Below are 15,999 nucleotides of genomic sequence, written 5' to 3'. Positions count from 1 at the left end.
CCGGGCCCGCGCTCTTTCCGACTCTGCCTCGGAGACGTTTCACAGCTCCACCCCTTCCTCTCCGCCGACAGAGTCACTACCGCGTTTCAAGTTGTCAGGCTGGGTACGGGCGTCTGAGCGAGACGCAAGTGAAGCCGGGGGTTTCTGCCTCCTATCCAGTGACGTTTACGCTGCCTATTGATCTAATTAATTCCCCACTGCAGCCCAAGCTGTCCAAATTAAACACAACGCCGTACGGGTTGTTCCGCGGGCAAGCCGATTTTGGGTTTTCTTCCAGAAGGCCGGCTCGAGTTGCCGCCAGCCAATAGATCGCGCTCTCTCCTCTCGGGTAGTGAAATTCTTGATTTCGGAGTATCCCCTCATCTGAGGCCTGCAACGGATTTCATTTTTCGAAACTTCAAATCATTACCACTAAGAGCCGGGTCGTTGCCGACTGAATGGCTTAAAGACCCGCGGCTCGAAAACCTCTCGAGTGCCGAGGACCTACCGGGAGAAAATCAGTCATGATTCCCTCCGGGTGAGCCGTCGTAACTCGAAACGTTAATCGCTACCAGGACGGCGTCTGTTGAGCGCTTACTAGGTGCCAAGCACCGTCCTTGGCGCCGGGGTGGACGCGAGGTAATCTGGTTGGCCCGCACGGAGCTCAGAGTCTTTACCCCCATTTTACAGATGAGGCAACCGAGGGCCGGGGAGGTTAAGTGGCGGAGCCGGGACGGAGCCGCGCCGCTCAGAAAACCCCTCGGCGGGGGTGACTACCTGTCGGAAATAGATCATCCAGTCAGGGTTACACAGCGAAATCATGTCATAAGGAGTCACCAGATAGATGAGATGAAGGCAGCTCTCGAGGACGAGGCCTTGGAGACCTCTCTTCAAGTCTTCGTAGAGGACGTCGTAATAGGCCAAGTCAATGCCCCCTGAAAGAAAAGCGGTACGTTTCAAGAGTTTTCCAATTCCAGAGCCCGACAGGTAGACGCTAATGTTAGAGATTCAGCGTGGCCCGAACGGCGAGAGGTTCGATACCTCGGCCGCGTGCGCCCTGGAAGAGTCTGGAGAGGGGATGGTGATCGTTTTAGGCAAAGGAGCCCAACGCAGTGAAGACACTGGGGAGATGACGCCTGAGAGCCTACGGTGCAAATCCAGTTCACGTGAACGCACAGCGCACGTTACCGTGGCTAACTCGTGACGGAGATGAAATCACGAAACGACCACTATGGGTATTATTAGTTCAAATTAAAGAGGGGAGATGGAGAAGAGGAGAGGAGAAGGACAGGGAGGTGAAGAAAGGAGAGGGGCAGAGAGGAGGAGAGGGAAGGGTAAGTGACTCCACCGCCGATTAATCAGTGAATTTACTGAGTGCAAAGGGAGCGAGTTGAGGCGCTGGAGGGGGGAAGGGGAGCACAGGGAAAGGGGGGGGGGGGTTAGTCTGGGAAGGCCTCCTGGAGGTGGTGAGCTTTCAGTAGGGCTCTGAAGGGGGGGAAGCGTGCTGGCCTGGCCGATTTGAGGAGGGAGGGCGTACCGGGCCAGAGGCGGGGATGGCGGCCGGGGGTCGACGGCGGGAGGGGCGAGAACGAGGCACGGCGAGGGGGTTATCGGTGGCAGAGGAGCGGTGCGGGCTGGGCTGGAGAAGGAGGGAAGGGAGGTGAGGTAGGAGGGGGCCGGGTGACGGAGAGTTTGGAAGCCAAGAGTGAGGAGCCTCCCTGGGTTAGTGAGACCCCACGAGTGAGGATGAACATTTTATGATATCTGGTTTCAGTTTACATAATTCTCTCTCTTTCTCTCTCTATCTTCCTCCTCTCTCTGTCCCCCTCCCCGTCTCTGAGCTGAGCACCATTTCTCGGAGGGGCGTTGGAGAGGAGTCTGCTGACACTTTTCCAGCTTTGCTACACTTTCTTTCCTCCTTCCTCCCCAAACACATAAGACGACGCTGCTCCCGCTCTCTGATGGAGCTAGGGAAGCATCAGGGGACCTCCATGACCTGGGAGGAGGGGGTCTACGAGTCGTCGTCATCATCCGCCTCCTCCTCCATCCCTCACTGTCCCTCCGTCTCCCTACCCCGCTGGGATAGTGTGCTTGGGTCTTCCCGGTCCCGGGAGGAGTCGGTGCGTAAAGGGGAAAGGCAGAGAGGGGAAGAAGGGGGGAAAAGGGAGAGAAAGGGACTCGGCCAGAGGTGACAGAGAGGGTGGGAGGAGACACACAAACAAGCTGCAGCCCAGAAATGGAAATCCCGGAGCCCAGAGAAGGGGAGACGACGAAAAGGGAGAGATGATTCTCTAATTAGCTCTACCGCTCTCTTTCTGACCCCTAGGGAGAAGAGCGACGGTCCTCCAACGAGTGGGATCTGCCTCCGACCCTTAGAGAAGAGAGTGACGGAGCTGATGCTGGAGCCGGGGAGCGTGAGCGAGCGAGTGCTCCCCATCATTCCTGTCTTGTAAGCCGAACCCGGTCCAAAATCACGGAGAAATGATCCATTTTAAATCAATCCCATTTTCAGCGTTCTCCTTTTTCCCCTCAAAAGACATATGGGGAATTCCCTATTCCCTGTACGGTTCTTGAAGGGGCATCTGTTGTGGGAGGATTCCCACTGAGTCAACGGGACCGAGTGACTTTTTTTTAACGGCCCAGTGACTCGACTTCGACTGGCATATTTCGGACGCATCCTGAGGAGGGCTGATTGTCCGGAGACGACACCAAAGCTAGAAAAAGTCCAGGGAAAACACCAAAGAGGAAGGCCGGCCGCTAGACGGTCAGGGACCACGACGACGACGACGGAAGAACCGTTAGAAAGGCTGCGGATCAGGGCAGGGGACAGGACGTTCTGGAGGAGGTATATCCACGGCTCGACGGCCCTCAATGAAAATCAAAATAATACATTTGTTGAGTACTTACCATGTGCCAGGCACTGGGCTAATCGCCGACAAATCAGGTTGGACACAGGCCACGTCCCCCGGGGGGCTCACAATCTTAATCCCCATTTTGCAGGCGAGGGAAGCGAGGCACAGAAAAGGCCCGAGATCACACAGCAGACGAGGGGCAGAATGGGGATTAGAACCCAGGTCCTCTGACTCTCGGGCCCACGCTTCTCCCGCCACGCCACGCCCCATCACGGCGGACTCAGGGAGCGGGGGCTGGAAGGTACCACTACGATCACGATTTTTCTACACTGATTCCCATACCATCGTTCTATCCACCTCGGGACGGAGGCTTTATCTGTCGTGATTTAACCGCGTCAAACGCCGCCCAGTTGCGGAAAGCCAAAGGAACGACGTGCCGAACGGTGCGTTGTCTCATCTCGCTCAGCGTGGGCCCCCCGTTCGAGGGGGCAACCATCTCTTCCCACACCGAATCCCCTTGTCACCTTTGTGGACCGGGTTACGTCAGCACGGATTCACGGTGTGGGCGGGAGATTCCCTAATACCTCCGTCACGCTCTACCCAAATCCAGAACGTGTATTAGAGGAGAACAAGGTGTACTGTCTTCCGATCACTCAGGGCAGTTGAGGATGAAGGCTGAAGCCACGCACGCTGGCTTAAGCAGAAGCGTGGGCCGGTGGAGAGCGCACGAGGCTGAGAGTCAGGTAACCTGGGTTACAATCCCCCGTCGATCCACTCGTCTCCTTCGGGACCTCAACTCTCCCTCCCCCCGACACCGTGAGCCGAGCCGACCGTACCTACCCCATCTCTCAGCACAGTGCTTGGTGCAGAGTGAGTGGCGAACACATATTACTACGACTGCTATTAGTATATGCGCAATTAACGTTAACCTGCCTAAATCCGATCACATGAGAAAGGGTACGGCTCCCCTCCCCCCCCCCCCCCAACGCCGCCGCTCTCCGCGGAGAGACAAAAAAGGGTTTTCTTACCCTTGAATGAGGCTTGGCCCAACCTGGTGATGCGCAAATCACCGTGGGCTTCTTCTTCATTTTCCCAGGTGATCTTCCCTTGGAGAAGCCCCTTCTTTATCAGGCACTCCAGAGATTCTCTCGTTATCTCCCAGAGGCTTTTTTCTTTCGAGAGAATCTTCTGCTGGACGCCAAAGAACGTGCCACCCATGAAGTGATAGATTTCCTCGACATTTCTGGCGATCTGCAAGGAGTGCGGAAAATCGTAAAGCGCCGCCCCTTAGCGTAAGAACGTCCTACGTGACCTCCACTCGCTCCTAACGGTGGAGAGTTAATGAAAAGTGTGCATTGGCTAATCAAGACGAGTAAACTATTCGGAGCCGGTAACGCGACGGTCGCTACGGGACAGTAAGAGAGTTCCGCTAGATCTCAGCTCACGGGGAGACTCTCCGCTCCCTCTATTGCCTCCGTTCCCGCTGAAGGTGTGACCCACCGAGGCCGCGGGCCAGACGACTCCGAGGGGACGGACGAAACAGTCCCAGAACTGGGAAGGGAAGGCTAAGACGACCCCGCCTCGGGGGCTGACCGGGAAACCTGGGTCTCCAGACTGCCGGGACAAGGGCGGGGTGGAAGCTTCGACCCAGGCTCCAGGCCCAGCGCGACGGAACTGTCGGGGCCCGGAGGAGTTCGATCCACTGGGGCTTCTCCCCGTTGACGTTTGGGGGGCGGGGAAGAGGAATATTGCCAACTGCACGTTGCACACGCGTTTCAGACAGCAGACAGGAAGGGAATTGAGGGACACGCTCCTGGGCGGAACCAAGTCGACGTCAGAAGACGCGGCCGGCCCTCGCCTGGGGCACCGAACCTAAGGGTGAGCTTGAAAATTGCAGGTTTCCGCAGAGGGAAACCATTTTATAGGAGAACCGAACGTATCCGGAGGCTAATCGTCCAGTTTCCGGATTCTCCCAGCCCTCTGCGGCTCATTACCTTCTTGGCCTGAAGACTGGCGGGGGAAAAGGAATTATCTAGGGAATGTTAATTTCGGGCGTCGGGTTACGCTTGCCCTCTTTTAGCTGTTAAAATCAGCTCAGACGGACACCGATCCACTTTGCTCTTCGTCACAATGAAGGCCGCTCTCTACTGAGGACTGGAGGAAAGTTAGGGTTTCTCTTCTAAAGCAACGTCTCAGAACGATTCTGACGACACGACCCGCTGGAACGGAACGGGTTTTTCGGGGCGTCTCACTACCTTGCAGTGAATACGTTCTGGAGGGTCAGTTCATTTACGCATTTTTAAGTAACCGACAGAAAAAAACGCAGATACCTTCAGCCCAATTACAGACAGGAGTAAGCTCTGAATTCCCCCGGTGATTTCCTTCACGAGGTTGCTGTAACAGTTCTCCAGTGGACCGCCCACTAAACTCCGTACCTAGAAATCAGGCAGTTGCATCACCCTCAACGCGAACGACATTTTTCCACCCAAAGAGTCGCGCTACATCTACGTCTCTTAAAAGAGAGCAATTCACGTGCGGGAAGACTAGCGAGCGTATCGGCCACCCTCCCACGGTCCCCGGCGGCTCATCGGGGAAAGGTCTACCGTCACCACAGGGTGAGCCAGCGTTTTGTTTTTCAAGATGGCGGGGAAGCAGAGTCTCTCCTGGCCTCCCACTTCTCCGTCTACTCATCCCGGGAAGGTGTACGGGAATAAGGGACAGGGACGGGGGACTGGGTTTCAGCCCCCGCCCCCCCCCCGAGGAGTGCTGGAAATGGAACTACGACACGGGGTACCGCCCCTCCTCAGGCCCGCCCCCTCGAGCCCTCTCCGCTCCAGCCAAACTATCACGTCGATCCAAACTCTTAGCCTGACCCGCCTCGACTACCGTCGTCAGCCTCCTCGCCGACCTCCCCGCCTCCCGTCTCTGCCCGCTCCGGTCCGTACTTCCCTCTGCCGCCCGGATCATTTTTCTACCGGACCGTTCAGCCCACGTCTCCGCGCTCCTCAAGAACTTCCGGCGGTTGCCCGTCCACCTCCGAATCAGACAGCAACTCCCCACCGTGGGCTTTAGAGCACTCCGTCACCTCGCCCCCCCTCTTCCCCCGCCTCCCTACTTTCCCCCTATCCAGCCCGCACACCTCACTCCTCTAGTGCCGACCTACCCGCTGTGTCCTGATCCCGGCTGTCTCGCCGCCGACCTCTTGCCCGCATCCTGCCTCCGGCCTGGAACGCCTTCCCTCTTCGTACCAGATAACGAATCACTCTCCCCGTTTTCCGAGCCTTACTGAAGGGACGACTCCTCCGAGGGGTCTTCCCTACCCACGCCCTCATTCCTTTTTCTCCCACTCCCTTCTGCGTCACCCTGATTTGCTCTTTTCGTTCACCCCACCCAGTCCCGCAGCACTTAGGCACACATCCACAATTTATTTCTTTACATCAACGCCTGTCCGTCTCCTGCTCTAGACCGTCAGCTCATTAGGGGCAGGGAACGGGTCTGTTACGTTACTACATTGTATTCTCCCAGGCACTCGGTACAGTAGGCGCTCAGACGGTACGACTGACTGACAGGCCTCACTCCCCACTACTCCCTCCCTGCCTATATTTTCGGGACAAAACATTAGGCGGTAAGCTTGAGGATTTATCTCGGAGCGGGAAGCGGGGAAGGGAGGTGGAATCAAGCCCAGACCCATAAGGGGAGTCCGGTCTTCGACCAGGGCGCCCTGGTCACCCCGGTTCCCTGGGATGAGTCTGCACTCGCGGTCCCTTCCTCCCCCAACCCAGAAAGCTCGACAGCTAACTGTGGCACGGGGTGGCCTTTTCAGGCTTTGGATCCCGGGGCTCCCAGATGCCAGAGCGACAAGGCGAACACCGTAGCTGGCACTGAACAGAGGTCACGAAGTATCACGGCCTAGTTGAGCGAGCACAGGTCCGGGAGGCAAAGGACCTGGGCTCAAAATCCTTGCTGGCTGACCCTGCCCTGAGCCCTCCATCTCCTCATCCGAGAAACGGGGATCCAGCATCTCTTCTCCCTCCTGCGTGAGCCCTGAGTGGGACGGGGACCGCGTCCAACCTGATCGCCTTGTAATCCATCCATCTATCGGTGGTATCTATTGAGTGCTTACTTTGCGCAGAGCCTAGCCAGAGCAGTTGAGAGAGCACGATGCCACAGAATTAGCAAAGATAACACAGATTACTGCCTTGCGCTCTCCCGTGGGCTTACGGCAGGGCCCGGCACACGGTGAGGGCTTAACAGACGCCGCTGCCGCTCAAAGAGGAAAGGATCTCGCCACAGTCCACGAGTTCACACGGACCTAAGTTTAAAACACAACACGAGCTCGTGACGCATGAGAACGGGAGTCCGGAGGACTCCGTAGAAATCGGTTCTTTTATGAAATGGCGACCCAACGGTTGAGAGGCAGGACGTCCTTGATCTCTAACCCGCGTCTGCGGGGGGGGGGGGGGGGGGTCTCCGGCTACGCTCCCCGGTGCCCGAACCGCATGAGAGAAACGAAAACGGGAACAAGGAAATGGCACAAGTGAAAAGGTAACCAGAATGCGCTGTTCAGTTAAAACGTTCTCTCTCTAAAGGCAAAGAACCACCAAGCAAATTGAACATTACCAGATGTGTATCTTTTTCTTGCACTATAAGAATACTCTCTCCAACAGTGTCTATTCCAGCTCGACCAGCACGGCCAATCATCTGTTTATACTGGTTCTTCTTCAGGAAGTCTGTGGAGATGTAGGGCGCTCTCAAAATAACCCTATGGGAATGAAGGAGATAACTCGATCGTGTGAATTCAGAGCCCCGGAGCAGATCCTAAGTGTTCTTCGGAGAAATTTATGGGATGCTCTATTAGGATATATTCCGATGAGAGATACCTCAAAAAAAAAAAAAAAAAAAAAATCAAAGGATTAACTTTTTTCTATTTAGCCCTTTAAGACCCTTCGATGGGACGACACAGGCTCTACGGGAGGGAACTGTTTTAATACCTCGATCTATTCTCTATTTCTTAGGAATCGATGCGTTTTAGCACTGATGCGAGAGAACGCCAGCAACGTCACCCTACTTAATCGTCTCTGAAAAAACTAAAACTCGAACTTTCTCCTCAGTTTATTTCGAGGACCACAGTGGGTATTTAATTCTGCAGGAGCTACTCTGACGGAAGACTGACAGGCCCTGTTTCCCAAATCAGTCTAGACGTTCCAGTTCAAAAATGCCACGGCCGAGGCCCCCTCTCCCGCTTCCAACCACTAGCGATGACTTCCGCGTTACTACGCGGATTAACAGTGACAGGTTTAATCTGACGTTTACTCCACGCTAGAGATTTAGGAGAACGTTCTCTTAATACAGCATTCTGTTACGGTGACCGTATCTTCGGGAGAAACCATGAAATGGCTGGAACGGCCAATAGGGAGGTCCTATCACAGTTTTCAGGTTTTCTCTAAATTTTGATAACCAGCAGTGGAGGAAACAAAGATTCAGAATTGGCTTACACGCATCCCCCTCCCGCAAATCCCCACCGCCCATCATTTCCGTGCAACGACGATAACAATCAGTATTCGCTGCTGAGGTCGAGGTAGATTTAATACACACAGTAGACACAATCTCTAAATAAACCTACTAGATAAAGGTAGTAGACCCGATCCTTGCCCTCAAGGAGCTTACGGTGGATAGAAACGAACACTAAAATAAAGTACAGGTAGGGGAAGCCCAGAGTTTAAAGATACCGCAGCGCTCGGGGCGTTAAAGACTCGAGCGCAGAGGTCGACAGGGTAGCGGAGATGAACGGAATGGGGCGTTGAGAGAACTGTCAGGGAGATGTGACTTTGGGAGGATCCGGCAGGCGTGAAGAGTCTGCCGGACGCGACGGGGGAAGGAGTGCTGGACACGCGCAGGAGGTCTATGGAGAAAGAGAGGGGAGTGAGACGCAGCAAGCGGGTTGGGAGGAGAGGACTGAAGCGTTCAGGCCAGACTGTAGCGAGGGAGGAGCAAGGATGATCGGTGGGGAGAGAGTTGACTGAGTGGCTCAAAGGACAAGGTCAGGAGTTCCCGCTCGATGCGGGAGAGGGATGGGAGACGGCTGGAGTGGGGAGACCCGTCCAGAACGACGTTTGAGAAAACGACCTGGGCAGCAGAGTGAAGTAGAGACCGCAGAGGGGCGAGGCCAGGGGCAGACAGGTCAGCGAGGAGGCGGACGCGGTAGGATCTGAGCCGCGCGTGGACCCGCAGGACGGCAGTTCGGAAGGGAAGGATTGCGGACACGCGGGGAAGAGGGAGCCAACGGGATCTGGGGACCGAACACGTGGTGGACGGAGTGAGACTAATCTCTCGGCTGCGGCTTGGCAGACAGGGAGGACGGTGACAGTGAGAGAGTCGAGGGAGGAGAGGGTTTCATGAGGAAGGTGAGGAGTTCGGTTTCAGACACGTAGAGTCCGAAGCGTCAGGGGAAGCACCGTGGACCAGTGGAAAGACCCGTGTTCTCATTCCGGCTCTGCCACCTGTACGCCGTGTGACCACGGGCAAGTCGTTTTACTTCGCCGTGCCTCGGTCTCCTCATCGGTGAGATGGAGGTTTAACCCCTGCTCTCCCTCCTACTTAAACCGTAAGCCCCGTGCGGGACCGGATAAGCTTGCATTTACCCCGGCACTCGGTACGGCGCCTGCCGCGCATCAGACGCTTAAAAATACGACATCGTCATCATCGGGGTAGAGACGTCCTGAAGGCGAGAGGGAGCGCAAGAGGACGCTCCCTCTCCCTCATCATAGCGGCCTCTCTCGACTACGAACTCCCTGTGGGCGGGGAACACGTCTGCCAGTTCCATTACACCGTTCTCCCGGAAGTGCTCAGTGCAGCATTAGGCGCGTGGTAAGCACTCGAGGAATACCACCGACCCACTGACTGATCGAGAGAGAGGTCAGAGCCGGTCAGGTGGACTTGGGGGGGGGGCGGGTCAGCCGAGATGGTAACCGAGGCCGCGGGAGCAAATGCCTTCCTCGGAGGGAGTGGGTGTAGACGGGAAAAAGAAGAGGACCCAGAACTGAGCCCTGAGGGACTCCCACCGTTAGGAGGCGGGAGGCGGGAGAAGAGCCAGGGAAAGAGACCGAAAGGGGAGCCGGGACCCGGCGTCACGAGAGAAACCGAGGTTGGATCGTGGCCAAGAAGTCCCTCTGGTCAGGTCAGTCAAAACACTTCAGAGGGAGGGAAGACGCTTGAGCCGAGGCAAACTCTGCACTAGGGACAAAGAGAGGACTGTAAATAAAACCGGGATTCAAATTAAACGGCCCTTAAAGAAGAGCACTGGGCGCGGGAAAGGCGGTTTGCTCCCACGTGGGGAAGCAGAGACAACTTTCGAATTCCCGGTGAGAAAATCCTGACCGCTCGCTAACCTGCGAGCGGGAAGGTTGACCCCGGCAGCCAGGGTGGACGTGCACGCCAGGAGACAGATGACTCCTGCGGAATATGCTTCCTCTATTTGTCTCCTCTCGTCGTTAGTGAGGCCGCTGTGGTGATAGGCAATTCCAAATGGAACCGTGTGCTTCAGAATAGGGCAGAAGCTGCCATCCCCGATGGCCCTTAGGTTTCTGATGACATCAGCTTTTTCTTTTTCCCTGTGCTTTACGTATTCCCTGGAGGAGGAAAAAAAAAAAAAAAAAATTGGTTAGAAACGGAGGATCTCTGATCAGTCCCCGTTCCACCTCTTAAGGGAAGACAGGTGAACGGCTCGATTCAGTGGATCAACTGTATCTACTGAGCCCTTGCCGCGTACTTAACGCTTGGGAGCGTACAAAATAAAGTTGATAGACGTGTTCCCCGCCCCAGAAGAGCTTACCGTCACGAGGGGGTGACGGGCATTAATTTAAAGAACTAAATGACGGGCGTTTTACGGTGCCGCGGGACCGCGAGTGGGGTGAAAGAAGGGGACCGACCGGAGAGCCCGAGCAACACAGAGGGGAGAGGGAGGAGGGGAAATTAGAGTTCAGTCAGGGATGGCCGCCTGTAGGAGAGGTGCTCTCAGTAAGACGCTCCCTTTTTCGGAGATTAGGGTTCCCAGGCCCGCGTTCTACCCACTACGCTGTTCCCCAACAGATCATCTGAAATTCCTCGAGGTGGCTCAACCGGGACCCCGTCCTTCTGCAGGCAAAACTCCCACGGAGGCCGAGGAGGCATCACCCGCCGCCTCTCCGGTCTCCCCCGGCGGGAGTTCATTGTTTTCAACACCACTTTGGAGAGCCACTGCTTTGGAGAGTCACCTTTGGGGACGGACAGCTGTCCCTAAAGGAACAGCCCGGGGTGACGCTTTCTGGCCTTCGAGCGGCATCCTAATTAATGAAAAGGGGGATAAAAATAATCGGTGATATTCAGGCAGGGCTCTCACTGCTCAGGGCCCCGGGGAAAGGGATCAGGGAATTTGGTACTGACTTAATTCGCCTCCTGAGAAATGAGAACTACCCGGGCCCCGACGCTTAGCGGCTCCGGTGGAAATCAGTTTTGAGGAAACGGGTGGCTCCCCTGACACGAAATGCCACGCTGGCCCCGGCCAACGGTCCCAGGGATCCGCTCCCGACTGGGTGCTTGAAGGAATAATACGACGTCTGCCCTTCTTACGGAAGACTTGCGCCTTTTCCTCTAATAGCCAACTGCGGACCTCTTGTTCGTGCACTGAACCAAACCTTTCTTGAATTAGTCTTCTCTGCCTCCGCGACGTCGTTCTCCATCCGCCTACCACCTGTTCTGCAAAAGAGGGCACCTGTGTGCTGAGCTTTTCATCCTCGAGGGTGGGTTGGCTTACGGTGCTTGAAGAAAAATTCGACATTCCACCTATCTAAAACCTTCCACGGCTTCGTCGACCTCTATTTATCCCTTCTCGATCTCTACGCGTCCGGACTGAGGAAAGATTTTCCTATCCCCCGTCCCGATGAGTTTGTCCCGATTCTTTCCTGCTAAGAACGGTGGTAGCTGGTAAGTGCTGAACGCGTGCCGGGCCCTGCGCTGAGCACTGGGGTGGATACAAGCAAATCGGGGTGGACACGGTCCCCGTCCCGCACGGGGCTCCCAGGCTCCATCCCCATCTTGCAGGGCAGACAAGTGGCGGAGCCGGGATCAGGACCCGCGACCTCCCGACTCCCGGGCCCGCGCTCTAGCCGCCACGCCGTGCCGCTTCTGCGGTGCGACCCGGTGGAACGGGCGTGGGCCCGGGAAGTCAGAGGACCCGGGTTTCTAATTCTGGCTCGGGCCACTTGCCCGCTCTGCGACCTTGCCAGGTCACTTCTCTATTCCCGTTTCCACATCCGTAAAAAAAAAAAAAACGGGGATTCGATACCTGTTCCACTAGGTTTTCGACAGCCGTTCTCCCTCCCCATTCGACTGCGAGCCCGACGTAGGACGGGGACCGGGTCCGACCTGCTTGGCTTCTATCTACCCCCGTGCTTGCCAAATACCACGGTCATTATTTTCCAAGCTGGGCAGGCCACCGCACTTCTCCGCGCCTCGGTCACCTCGCCCGTAAAACGGGGATTAAGAGCGTGAGTCCCACGTGGGCCGGGGGACCACGTGCAACGGGATTGGCTTGTCTCTACTCAGCACTTCGTACGGTGCCTGGCACGAACCCCCGAAGAAAAAGAGAGATCTCAGTGACGGCGATCTGAAGATGGCCTCACCAGAAATGGGAGTGGTATTCTAGGTGCAGATGCAGTGCGGTTTTGTAAAGTGATCGAACGACGCCTGCTGAAGTTCTACAAGACCGAAGTGACACATTTATAACGATAATAACAACGTGGGGGGGTCTGTTAAGCGCTCGCTATGTGCCGAGCGCCGTTCTAAGCGCTGGGGGGGGGGGGGGGGGCACGGGGTCCTCAGGTTGTCCCACGCGGGGCTCGCGGTCTTCATCCCCGTTTTACAGATGGGGTAACCGAGGCGCCGGGAAGGGAAGCGACTCGCCCCGGGTCGCACGGCCGACAGGTGACAGAACCCCCGACCTCTGACTCCTAAGCCCGGGCTCTTTCGACCGAGCCACGCTATGATCAAATATCTCTTACGACCAAGTATCTCTTAGAACGAGGCCACGCTGGGGAAGGGATCCAACGTCGTTCAACCCCGCCCGAGGGCTTACCGTGTGACGAGCACTGCGCTAAGCGCTCGGACCGTCCTCAGATTCCAGGTCTGCCGGACGCCGACCGGGTGGCTGAGGCCACCCCAGGACCCGGGCAACCCGGTGAGGACCTTGGGCGGGTCAGCGTAAAGCAAGGTGCGAAGGGGGCTCAGTGGAAAGAGCCTGGGTGTGAGAATCGGAGGTCAGGGGTCTGAATCCCAGCTCTGCCACTGGGCGGCTGTGTGACCGTGGGCAGGTCACTTCACCTCTCTGGGCCTCAGTTGCCTCATCCGTAAAATGGGGGTTAGCCGCGAGCCTCACCTGGGACCACCTGATTACCCTGCATCTACCCCAGCGCTCTGCACGTAGTAAGCGCTTAGCAGATACCAACATTATTATTACGCTTATTCGAGAGAAAGGCATCGAGAAGCGGGGGCCGGCTCCTCTTCCCGGGGCGGGAGGGGCAGATGGAGGATCGACGCTGTGAGCGGGCCCGGCGACTGGGCCGACGCCCTCTCCTTCGCCCCGGCGGTGGGTCCTCGGCAGTCGCGGCAAGCCTTGCCGGGTGGAGGTGACGATGTTAATAATGTTGGTAGTTCTTAAAGCGCTTACCCTGTGCAGAGCGCTGTTCGTCAGGTTGGCCCACGTGAGGTTCACGGTTAATCCCCTCTTTTGCAGGCGAGGCAACTGAGGCACAGGGAGGTCAAGCGACTCGCCCACGGTCACGCAGCTGACGAGCGGCAGAGCCGGGGAGTCGGACCCATTGACCTCTGACTCCGAAGCCCGGGCTCTTTCCCACCGAGCCACGCTGCTTCCCCTGAGGTCTGTGGGCGTAAGGTCTAGGTGAGGAAAGGCTCTTCCGGGAGGGGCGGCGAGAAACGCGCCCCCCCCTCTCCGGGCCTCGCTCTCATCTCTCTCACCCTCTCCCTCTCGTTCACTCGCTCCCCGCTGCCTGAAGATTATTTTAGTGCCTGTCTCCTAGATTCGACTGGGAGCTCCTCGAGGGCAAGGATCGGGAGGGATCAGGAATGGCCTAGTGGAAGGGACTCGGGCCCGGGAGGCAGCGTGGCTCGGTGGAAGAGAGCCTGGGCTTCGGGGTCAGAGGTCACGGGGTCGACTCCCGGCTCTGCCACTCGTCAGCCGTGTGACCGGGGGCGAGTCACTTCGCTTCTCTGGGCCTCGGCGACGCCGTCTGTAAAATGGGGCTGAAGACCGTGAGCCTCCCGTGGGACGACCCGACGACCCTGTATCTCCCCCCGGCGCTTAGAACGGTGCCCTGCACGTAGTAAGCGCTTAACGAACACCGACGTTATTACTAGCAAATACCGTAAAAAAGAAAAAAAAGCCGTGGACGCCGCCCCGGCTCTCGGTACAAGTGCTCGCTCGGGGGAAAGAGCGGGGCTTAGGAGTCGGAGGTCACCCGTCAGCTGGGTGGCTCGGGGCGAGTCACTTCACTTCTCGGCGCCCCGGTCACCTCGTCTGGAAAACGGGGATCGGGACCGGGAGCCTCACGCGGGACCACCTGATGGCCCCGTGTCCACCCCGGCGCTCAGAACGGTGCTCGGCACGTAGCGCGCGCGCGCGCTTAACGGATGCCACCGTTATTAAATACCGCAATTGCTACCTACTCTACCGCGCTCCGCCAAACGTTCCGTACCGCGCTCCGCACGGGGGAAGCATTCAATCAGCACCGCTGCCGGATCCGACGACTGATGGAACGGAGGCCGCCTCCCCCTCGCCCGAGGCCTCAGTCATCCCCACCCTGGATAGTCTGATAGCCGGGAGTGAGGACTTCACTCGCTGGACCAAGACATCTACTGCACCTCGGCGGCGGAAGTTCAGTCGGCTCCTGCCCGTGGGGGCTCGGTCCTCGAAGAACCTTGCGTTCAGGAGCACTCCCTGTGGGAACGGCCCCCGTTTCGTCCGTCCGTCCGACACCGCTCTCGAGAGAGCCAGCCGGGAGAACGGCTCCGGAATCTCCAGTGACGTTCCATCCCAGACGCTCGACGGAGAAACCCCTCTATCTTTAGGAAAACTGGCTCTACGTTAATTCTCCGTTCCACTGGCGAGACGCTTTTTAGACTGTCCTTTCTGGGGGGCCTTAGACCCCCCGGGGGGTTGGGGAGGAGCCGATGAGTTGCTGATATAGGGTAGGAGGGGCGGGAAGGAGGGAGGGAGGATGCACTGTCGAGTCAGGCCTCTGTGGCAGCAACCTAACCACGGCGTCACCACTGCCGGCTCGGGTTGTCCACGTGGAACGGTAATAAGAATAATAATCACAGTATCCACTGGTAATAACAACAATGATGTTGGCATTCGTTAAGCGCCGACTCTGTGCAGAGCACCGCCGGGGTAGACCCGGGGGAATCGGGTCGTCCCACGCGAGGCTCACAGTTAATCCCCGTTTTTCAGATGAGCTAACTGAGGCACAGAGAAGGGAAGTGACTAAGCGCTCACTCGGTGCCGAGCGCCGTTCTGAGCGCTGGGGTCATCAGGTTGGCCCAGGTGGGGGGCACAGTCCTTCCTAATCCCCATCTCCCGGACGAGGTCACCGAGGCACAGAGAAGTCAGGTGACCTGCTCAAGGTCACACAGCCAGGTGGCGGAGTCGGGACGAGAACCCACGACCTCCGACTCCCAAGCCCGGGCTCTTCCCACTGAGCCCACGGGTAGCGCGCGCGCGCGCGGTGAGGATACGATCCTGCCCTGGGAGAAGGGCCCAAAATATTAAAAGGAATCTCCGTTGATTCCTTGGATTCGGAGGTGAAGCGGGAAGGTGGCCCGGGGACTCCGCTAAGGACGCTTCTGACGAGGGCCTGCACCCGGGAGAAGGGGGGCCGCTCCTCGCTCGGATCACGGTGATCAGAGAGGACTGAGACGGAGGGATTCGGGCAAGGGGAAAAGCTTCGCTCTGTGCTTCTCCGTCTTCCTCCAGAAAACGGAAAAGCAGAACGTTGGGAAAAGGGGAAGCGGGCAAGACTGAGCCCGGAAGGAGCTCGTTCTATCCAGCGCTCAGAACGCCGCTTGGCGCAGAGTAGGCGCTTACCGAAAGCCATCGTTACCCTCACCTCCCGGAAAC

General features: G+C 57.3%; 1 protein-coding gene across 9 annotated transcripts in view; it reads right to left on the bottom strand.

Moving 5' to 3' along the window:
* HELQ (helicase, POLQ like) overlaps nucleotides 1-15,999 on the bottom strand; it is a 54,069-nt gene that overhangs the window by 20,306 nt on the left and 17,764 nt on the right. For 8 of the 9 annotated variants that reach the window (XM_029073205.2, XM_029073209.2, XM_029073208.1 and 5 more), the window contains 5 exons: nucleotides 10,220-10,459; nucleotides 7,452-7,593; nucleotides 5,162-5,266; nucleotides 3,860-4,082; nucleotides 757-914 (listed from right to left, as the gene is read on the bottom strand). In XM_029073205.2, coding sequence (XP_028929038.1) covers nucleotides 757-914; nucleotides 3,860-4,082; nucleotides 5,162-5,266; nucleotides 7,452-7,593; nucleotides 10,220-10,459 — 868 coding nt within the window. The remainder of the gene's footprint in view (nucleotides 1-756; nucleotides 915-3,859; nucleotides 4,083-5,161; nucleotides 5,267-7,451; nucleotides 7,594-10,219; nucleotides 10,460-15,999) is intronic. The other variant, XM_029073207.2, reaches the window with a different exon arrangement.

The sequence above is a fragment of the Ornithorhynchus anatinus genome, chromosome 10 (genome assembly GCF_004115215.2).
Source record: "Ornithorhynchus anatinus isolate Pmale09 chromosome 10, mOrnAna1.pri.v4, whole genome shotgun sequence".
Lineage (NCBI taxonomy): Eukaryota > Metazoa > Chordata > Mammalia > Monotremata > Ornithorhynchidae > Ornithorhynchus > Ornithorhynchus anatinus.
Note: the sequence above shows the minus strand (reverse complement) of the source record. Positions and strands in the feature narration are given on the sequence as shown.